The sequence below is a fragment of the Actinia tenebrosa genome, unplaced genomic scaffold, assembly GCF_029948245.1.
Source record: "Actinia tenebrosa isolate PJP-AT-01 unplaced genomic scaffold, QUT_ActTen_1.0 PGA_scaffold6__47_contigs__length_16458017, whole genome shotgun sequence".
Taxonomy (NCBI): Eukaryota; Metazoa; Cnidaria; class Anthozoa; order Actiniaria; family Actiniidae; genus Actinia; species Actinia tenebrosa.
The window spans coordinates 4876694-4886655 of NW_028292583.1; the positions used below are offsets into that span (position 1 = coordinate 4876694).

Genomic DNA, 9962 nt, shown 5'->3' on the forward strand with positions numbered 1-9962 from the left:
GCATTACGAGCTAACACAACTTTGCCTTTTCACTAAGATGGAGGTGCTCTTTGCTGCTTTATTTAAGAGAGTCACGAGACTTGTCCGTGTAAATGGAGTTTTTCTTTCTCTTTCTATCGCTTCTTCTTTTTTTTTTTTTTTTTTTTTTTTGGAATAAAAAAATAATTAACACACAGCTTCAAGTCTTTGCTCGTTGTCTGGCGCCAGGTAAATACTTCGATAAAAAGAAGGAAAGATTCCCTTTGTCTTCCTTGGGAAGCGAAAGCAACCGCACACTAAAGAAATCGGCGTACTAAAGGAGGCTTAAAGTGTATTCACCAGGGGACAGATTTTTCTATAGGATTACCACTAGCCTCAACTAATGACTTTTGACTATTGACGATCTGCCGACTCATTATTGCAATCGAGTTCCTACTTGAATCGCGTTTTGAGAACTCACAACAACAAAAATATTGCTGTTCGACCCAATGAGAGAATTTTGAAATGATTTTTGATGATTCTGATAGTACGAGACGAGAAGTCGTGCTAGAAAACGACTAGGAGACTCAGAATAAAAAAGTAGTGTTTTTATCCATTAGCTTGGCAACGGCTGGAGGCAAGTACGATGTTTTCGTTGAAGTTCCTAGCCAGGAAATTAAACAAAGTTAATTGTTTGGAATTTCTATTTTTAAAAAAAGGAACCTTAGGAGAATTAGTGGCATTATATTTTTACTTCCCACTCCTCTTCTTTCTCAACTTCCTTCTCCACCATCATCATTATTATCAACATCACCATCAACATCATTATCATCACCGCCATCATCTTTTTTCTTCTTCTCCTTGTTCATCTTTTTCATCGTCATCTTCTTCTTCTTCTAAATCATCGTGGTGATGTTCCTTGAGTAAATCGCGTGTGCAACGCCTGAATTTATGGCGGGAAATAGCTGTCACGTGACTTTCAAATACGTAACATTTTTCCTTCAAATTTCAGATGAAGAATTCTTAATGACGAAAGAGAGTATTGGTCTTTATTGTCTCATGTCCGATAACTGTTACCATATTATATGTTTTATATTGCTATTAATATTAGACAAGGTGATACATTTGTACTATAAAATATTATTTCTTTTACATTAACTATGCTAAAAAGAAAACAATTAATAACTTCCAGAAGACAAAGAGTGGTCTCTTTCACATCCAAACTTCAGTAATATCATCTTTAATAGCCAAAAACGTCATCTTATCAGAATGAAACATTAAAATAAAACGATGATGATTGATAGGCAGTGCCATGAACTTTAAACACTGAGTTTATACCGCCCTACTCGTTCATTATCAACTTATAAATCAAAGGAGTTAATTCGTTTAGAGGATTTAAAATTGTTTAATATTTCAGCTCCAATGTCGTGAGTGACCTTGGCCTGGGGCTAGCAACGTATCCTTATTCCTTGTTAATTCGTCAATGCGATAAAGCCATCTGTTGAAAAGAACAAAAGGTTCAGATAAGCAAATACTAGCACGTACTATAGTATAAAGAACACTCTAGCTCTGTATTAAAGTAAAACTTGCAGCAGAAACCAAGACCAAAATTGTGTAAAATCTTCGTGTGAGTGGATAAGCAAGTAGATACTTTGATAATTGATAGGATTGAACTCTAAAGGCTACTTGGTAGAAACGTTATCCCAAGGAGTTAACACTAGGCATTTTTTTAATTTAAACATTCATCATATAAACGCTTAAGGAACTGACGTAGCTTCCCCAAACAAGTCGGTCCCGAAGGGAAACACTGGAAAGGTGGCACCAATTCACATCACAGATAACCCCAAATGCTAAAAAACTTTTACTTAAACGGCCATCATCAAACAAGGCTAAGGTGCGCCAAGTGGTTAAGAAAATGACAGCTCCTTCAACTAGACTCCGCCCAGAGGGAAATCGTTACGAAATTACCCTTCGAGAAAATGAGAAACTAATTGACATGAGATAACCTTGCTGAATTCTAAAGACTCTCTGAGACGTGTCAAGCGTCTTTATCATCATCATTTATATTCCCATCACTGTTGCAACAGGTTGGGGTGCCCAAAATCATTTTCACCATGTTTGTCACATGCAGCGTGGGACAATCACAACAGAGCTAGGCTCCAAACTAAGCGAAAGCCCAGAGATCGAATTAGAATTTAGTCTTAATCGTGTTTTATAGGACAACTCCTTCAATGAGTCCCCGGACGAAACTAATGGAGGCTTTAAAAAAGAGGCCGCATGCACCCTTTGGCGCACAGAAATGACCCGAATGATAGGCGGTTTTTATTTGAAAAGTCCGCAATAGAGAAGACACCAAGAAGTGCGCCAAACGCCTTAGGACAACTCCTTCAACTAGTCCTGGAAAAAAGGGGCACATCCTTTAGCACAGAAATGAATATGACTTAGCATTAAATTGAGTGCCATTAAATTAGCTGATTTTTTTCTCTTAAATTATCATCTGGATATAGGAATAAGCTGAGTAAGTGCTTTAGGACAATTTGCATATCAACTGTTTCTGGAGAAAATTATCATTGGGTACCTTAAATACTCTATTAAGCGCCTTGAAAGCCTATTTGTTTAAGGCACGTTACTTATAGGAATGGGGGGGGGGGGGGGGAGGGGGTTATTAGAAAAGGAGCTAATAAAAGGGGGGTCTTATGCAGTACTATGTACGCTATAAAGATATATTATTTGATTGATGACTCATGATAACTCAACTAAAGGATTACGATTTATACTACTTTTTCCTATAATACGGTTTTGTGTGAACTTCCCAAGCGTAATTAAATGATAGTACTTTAATCTTCAACCAGTGCACGTGCCTGGTTATACTCCTTCCGTTCTGAAGGGGGAGGGGAGGGGGGTTTAAAAGAAAGGGGAGCCCGCTTTTTTCTCTAAAGAGTTGTGTTGCTTATTAGAGAGAGGAGCCTTATTTGAGAAGGTTGTTAATAGGAGATTAACGGTAAGTTCTTAAAAGAAGAACCCACTCCCCTGTGCAAATACCAATCTATAAACTAATAATTAATACTAAACAGATACTAATCAATTTTACGTAAAAGTGATTGAATAGGAGGAGTCTCTGATAAAACAGACTATGATAATTCTTTAACCATTAACATTATGTTAAGTGATATACATTTCCTCGGATAACTTCTTGGCGACCCGACACAAACTGAATCAAATTTTTCCACATATTTCACGACATGTGCAAAACTAGCTTATTTTAGGGTGATTCTACATCACTGGCAGCTTTTTAAAATGCCTTATTCATATCTATAATAGACTGGGGGAGAATGGTGACGACACGTATGAAAACGAGGCCGGTGGTCACAAAATATAATAATCAGTATGAGAGAATAAATAAAATTTCAAATATGAAATTGATGTTGGCTCTTTTTTGAGTCTAATATTCAAACGTTAATAAGAGTACACAGACGTTCAATTAAGATGTCATCCAATTTGTGGTAAAATTAGTAGAAAATAATTCATTCGTTTTCCAATAATTATACGCGTCTGACGGTATCGAGCAAGTATTTGAGTCGAAAACAATCAAGATACAAATAATGTAATAATATCTTGATATATATATATATATTCTTAACCCACAACAGCAGTTTCCTACACTCTCGATTCGAGCCCTTAGCCAAAAATATAAATATATAAATTAATTATATTTATCAATTAAAGTTAAACAAAAACTAGAAAGTTGGTTTACGGTACTTTCCCACCAAAAAGCACTTTTTTGTTTAAAAAAAAAATCGGCATGGGTGTGTGCAACGTTCCACGTGTAATGGCGGACTAAAACGTACCTACATCAGTATTCAAGTTCTGGTCACTTACCATCAGTTATCAATAGTTATTGAGTTTTCCTTTCTTGGTTTTCTTGGCCAAACTGCCTCAGTTCATTTGGCTTTTCATTAAATCTCTTAGAGATTTTTTCAGCTAAAGTTTGCAAGAGATTACTCCTCTTGCCACACCCAAATCGCCAACATCGCGTTTCCTGGTTGTTATCTTGATCTACAGCAGGAATAACCTCTTGCGTTTTCTCGTTAGGTGCAACTGGTAAACCGGGTCTTTCTTCCCCAGATTGTTCTCTTTTTTTGCACCCAAATCGAAAACAGCCAGATTTCGAATCTTGTTCTTGTTCTTGTCCTTCTTTTTGTCGTTGGTTTTTCGTCTCTGAGTTCTGGAGTTTTTTCGGTGAAGAAAATGTCTCTTTTTCCATAATTCTTTTGCAGCCGTCAAAACTTGAACATCCAGCAAGTCGTAATGGGTTGCGCTTCGACGTCATTTCGTTCGCAGTACCAATCTCATTCTCTGGAGACTTGGCCAATCGTTTTTTCCCACCACAGGAGAAGCGCTGACATGGTGGACGAGAGCTTAATACTTTTTCCCTTTTTACGGGTTCTCTTTTGAGTAAAATATCGTCTATTACTTTATCAATTAACAGTTTCTCATTTTCTGGAATTTTTAGAGGTTTCTTTTCGTCCGTTTCTCGTTTTCGTCCAATGCAGGAAAATCGACAATTTTGAGGCCGTATAGCACGTTTTTTGAGATGTCTACCAAGAGCTAACTCATCTTCAACACAGTTTCCTTCACCTCGTTCGCATCTTAAAGATAAAGATGTCCTAAATGACAAGGCGAATATTACCAACATAAAGGAGAAAAGCAACCAACTTCCACTGGATGCCATCAATAAAAGTCAAAATGAGGAACAAAATACCACAAAATCACACAAAATTTTGTTTGGTTTCACCTTCTTAGTAACTATTTGTCAGCTTGGTGTGGTCAGAGAACGAGTCTGGGCGCGTTTCTTATATATTCTAAGTTCCTCCAGATTTACTTGGAAACTATTGTTGTAAACAGATTCTTCCGCTTTCATCTCCTGCTGTAGCCTTTAATCTCAAGAGCAATCAATCCTCAAATGTGTACACAGAACAAAACAGTTAACACAGTTCATTGAGGCGTACTTCTAACCGTTGAAGTCGGTAAAGAACTGCACTTAGAGAACGCATTAAACTATACCTTATATTGAGATAAATACTTATAGAAGGACAAAAAGCGCAGAGGAAGAAAAAAACAACGAAGTCTTTGAAGGTGAAACTCCTTATCGATGAAGAACCAAATTGGTAATTTCTTCGTATAATGTTGATTAGTCGGGCCTATTGGTATTGTGTAATCGGTACATTAACGCGTGGACAATTACAAAGCAAACAATTCAACGGATGAGTATCCAGAGTTGGTTGGGAGGAACTACGCTATTTGCTTTGTAAGAGAGTTGCATTACAAATGAAGATGAAGTTGTTTAGGAAGTTCACATCATGTCTATTGTAAAAAGCTTTTAACTTTACTCAAAACATCCACGATGAAAACACCTCTGATGTCATATTTATGAAAAACGTTTTTTCCAAAGATTTCTCTATTTTTTTCATCGATTGCGCACATAATGATTCATAGTCCTTTTACTTTGAATCTTGACTAAGGATTTTGGCTTAGAAGTAATCGATGTTGTTGTAAACGATGTTTTTTGAGAATTTTAACGCTTCTATACTTTGCAGCGCAAAAATAGACGTAGCTTTTAAGTCAATCAAGAAGTTTTCTCTACTGGGTGTGTCTCGTATTCAAAAAGAGCGAACGTCACAAAACGATAGAACTTCATGTTGACAACTAAATTAACAGCTTTTGAGCTGCTGTAATTCTAATTCTTCTTTTATATGAAAATAGATAAAAGATGAAGAACAAATCAGCATGATGAATTTAAATGAAAGTAAGCTTTGTTCAAGTCATTTCAATTGATTTGAGTTTGTTTTTCCCGTCCTTGATTCAAGGGTTCTTCTCCGAGTTCTCTATTTTTCGCAAAAAACTAACTAAATTGATTCTAATTCAATCTGTGAATTAAGCCAAGCCCTAAATTTGATCAGCCCAGAAATTGTTTTAAATTATTTTAAAAAATTTAAGATTTTTTAAGAAGCTTCAAAAAAACAAGATTTTAGTATTTGTGAGTCAGCTTTGAGAAGAGGCGGAAAACAACCTGATTGGTCTCGAATGTGCTAAGTGTTGTGCAGTCGCGCAATTGTATTTAAAAAAACTATGATGCGAGCTTCTCAACATTGTCAGTGTGTATCGTTCGGTCTCTCCTTTAATTCGAGTGTTTTTTTCCGGATTCTCCGGTTTTTCTTCCTCCACAAAACAAAATACGCTAAATTCCATTTCCATCTGAGAGTCAGCCATGCCCTCACATACATGATCAGCAAAGAGTTTGTTTCAGGGTTCGCTGTAGGTGAGTTAGCCGTGCCTTGACTTTGATCAGTCCAGAAGCGGTTTCAAGGTATCGAATTCTTTTTTTAAAGATGATTCAAAAAAAAGTTTCAAAAGCATATCGCTCTTTTGCAATCAATATGTCAGCTACTTTATCTTACAGCAAAATATTTAAGTAAATATTCTATTTTAAGATCCTTTGGAAATATTACGTACCATTTTTTTTTTTTTTTTTTGATTGTAATTCTATTCTCGGAACGTCGCAATAATATACCAATCATCTCGATTAGCTAGACAGCAAATATTAACTTACATTCAAATCTATATTTCTTAAACTCCATTCATTTTTGTTGTTCATCTATTGACCGGAAAACCAAAGGGGTTAAAGACAATAGCCTTGTACAGCTTCATATCGAGTGACTATTAGGAAAACAAAGAAAGTAATAGAGATTAGACGTAAATCGGTATTATACTGTGGTGTTATGCACAGTCCAACGGAAAAATAGAGAGCGTGTTGATAGCAGACACGACGGTTGTATTGAAAGTTTGATGACACGTTTTCACTGCATATTGTTGAAGTTCCGCAAGCTGCGCAAAACATAGTGAATAAGAAGAGGAAGGGTATAACAAAAGCATTTTTTAAATAGATTGGCTATTTTTCTGTTTAACAATCGTGAAATGACGTTGGTGCGCGCTTGTAATTGAACAACAGAATCGGAGAAAGATTAGTATTTGGCTTTTAGTACGTAAAAGAAATGAGAACAAGATATGAGTTGATTCAGTACTAATCCATTGGGTTGGGCTACTGACCAGATATACAAATAAAAGGAAAAAAATAACAGTGATGTAACAAACCGCTTCTAAGGCTGTAACTCTTTCAATAAAAACAGTTGATTGATTTTCTAATCTCTTACTAAGATATTTAGATAATACCCCATTAGATATTTAACTTACAATTTGAGAACCATTTCAACAAATGCATTTGCCAAATCTACCTCATTTCCACACCTGATATAGTATTATAATGATAAAAGGGTAAATTATACACCGTGGAAAGATGATAAAACTTACTGACGTTTCGGACGCTAGTCCTTCGTCGGAGTAAAAGAGTTTTTTCATCTTTTCACGGTGTATAATTTACCCTTTTATCATTACTGTTTCATTAGAAACACCGACGCAGCTCACACTAGTTTTTAGCTAGTTATCTCTTGATATAGTATTGAACATATACGTCTCTTGCAGAGAAAGTCGATGCAACATTCTGAAGTCTAAAATATCCGAAAAGGAGTTCAAACGGTTGGGCTTTGTGCTTTGATTTTTAAAATAAAGAAAGGTTAGCTTTTGCAGTTATATTCTGGTGATCGATGAAATGGACTTAGAAGGCGAAATAGCTAAAGTATCGCGTTTGGACTTCAAGGCCGGGTTGTTCAAAGCTGGATTAGCGCTAATCCAGGATTCTTATTAAGAGTTTACCCAGGATTAGCACTAATCGGGCTTTGAACAACTGGGCCCAAGTCTTCCCAGCTAAGGGATTTATCTAGACTATCTGTTCAGCCGCCCTACAGCTGATCGACATTACGTAGCACTGAAAGTAGAGCCTCCATCTTGAATTATTGAGTGACCAGAGCAAGTATATATGTACAGTTGTGTTTCCTGTTGACATTACCTAATTCTGAAAGCTCAATTCAAAAGACGAGCGTGAAAGAAATGAATAGTTATTAAAGATGTGATTTATGAATCTTAAGCAAATTTTTCATGGAAAAAATGCCAAGCTTCACCTTTAAAGAATATCCGCCTTAAAAGAATAGTTATTGACCGTAAATCAATAATTAGGATGATTTCTATTTAGAATATCATATATTCAATGCACAATGTATAGAACGTATATATTTAAAAGAAGATTTATAGGTCTTGAAATAAAATGAAAGGATAAAGAGTGTGTAATCAGGCTATAGCATAAAGTGTAACAATAAATTTATCTAATCATTCTTCTTTTTTCTTTTTTTTTTTTTTTTTTTTTTTTTCCCAAGACCGTTCTACCCTTGCTCTAATCAATCGAGAAATTGTTTTAGGGTTGCATATAATTGGTAACAGGGTACTGAACAATTTAATACGCTATAAGTTACACGCATGATGTTCCGCTTTTCTGGATGCCTTCCATTATGCCACACAATAAGAAGCTTGTGTCGTATGGGGATGTAAAGGGTTAGTCGTGTAAATCTAGCTATGCGCAATAAAGGGGCGCGCAAGGCTCTTTCAGTTGTAGATAGCATTCGCTAGTTTTTAGTAGCTTAGTGTAGTCTGCGCAAAGCAAACAAGCGAACATCGCACTCTCTCAAGGCATTGGCAGTATCATCGTGAAATGCGTGAACAGGTTTAAAGCTTTGTCATACTAAGGTTTCATCAGCTTGTTCAGATACAAACGTGACAAAATGTCCTCAACAAACAGACACATTTATGACAGAATCCATGCCAATATACATCGCATGTTGTTCAGAGCGTTGCGCGAGTACGACAATATTTGCCCAGCAGATCTATGCGTCCCTTCATTCGAACGGCCGGTTGAAAAAATGAAAGAAAAAAATCTAATTCTGCACTGTTCAGCTTTTCAATTAAAAAATATCAAGTTAGAGTTGTCACACTGTATTATCAAGTTAGATCTGTCATAGTACACACCGACGCAGCACGACTCTCGCTAGCTTACTTGATATTTTGCATTTGCGTCTACGCTTTAAAGATATGTCGTGTTTATTGATTCCGCAGGACGTATCGACAATAAAGGAGTTATTTAGCCAGCTGTGCTGTGTGTGTGTGTGTCTTCTAATGCTAAACCCACATCGTGACTTCAAATCGTGGGGGATTTATCTTCCATATCCGCGAAATCTTAGAAATTACAAAAGACTTTTATTGCGTTTTTAGCCGAGCAAATAACGAAGCCCTCGCACCAGATGTTTTAACAAGAAACTCATGACCTCATAAAAAAGGTGAAAAATTAACTACACCAAATCTCTCTTACTGCCGAATTAGAATTCACCTACGACGTACTATAATTTTGGGCATCCTTGGCCGAAAACAAAATTTCATCACAATATTTTCAAATTGGAAAGCATTTTTTTCGCTTATTCGCTAGGTTCGTCGCCATTAAAATGCGAATTCAATCTCGCCAACGGTAGAAAACCTTTCATTTTTAATAACTTAAGCCGATAATGAAATAAATATAGCTATTAGTTTGGGTTGGTTGTTCTTTTCACTGATTTTAAACCATAATCTTGGTTTTTAACCTTGCATCATTATCAACTGCTTTTAGTTATTTCCTTGTACGAAACATTAAAGAAATATTGAAAATCTAAGAAGCTTTTGAAGGAAAACTATCACTTTAGGTTAACCAAAAGCCTATAATATTCCCTATATGGCGAAAAAAGAAAAAGAGCAAAAAAAAAATTATAATAATTTGATCAGCTTATTTTTTTTAAAAAAAAAGCTTTGATACAAGATATTTTGATCAAATAACTTGTGTAGAACTCATGGCTGTCGTCATTTCAGTTTAGCGGACATTTTCAGCATAGTGTTTTGGTTTCTGCCAGACTTCGCTATTGAAATTTCTTTTAATTATTATTATTATCCTTAATTTAGCATTTCGTTGTCGATGTTAGGGTCTTTTTTAGCATCGTGATTTACTTTCTAGGCTAATAATATAATAAAAACTA

General features: G+C 35.8%; 1 protein-coding gene across 1 annotated transcript; it reads right to left on the reverse strand.

Annotated features, from left to right (window-relative positions):
- Nucleotides 1-699: 699 nt before the first annotated feature.
- On the reverse strand, nucleotides 700-4987 carry LOC116308329 (uncharacterized). The gene is made up of 2 exons (XM_031718719.2): nucleotides 3838-4987; nucleotides 700-1456 (listed from the first exon to the last, which is right to left on the reverse strand). Exon 1 carries the CDS (start codon nucleotides 4688-4690, stop codon nucleotides 3854-3856), a length of 837 nt encoding a protein of 278 aa, XP_031574579.2. The 5' UTR covers nucleotides 4691-4987; the 3' UTR covers nucleotides 700-1456; nucleotides 3838-3853.
- Between the last annotated feature and the right edge of the window lie 4975 nt (nucleotides 4988-9962).

Coding starts and splice junctions, on each gene's coding strand:
- LOC116308329 (XM_031718719.2), bottom strand. CDS start 4,690: ATGGCATCCAGTGGAAGTTGGTTGCTTTTCTCCTTTATGTTGGTAATA.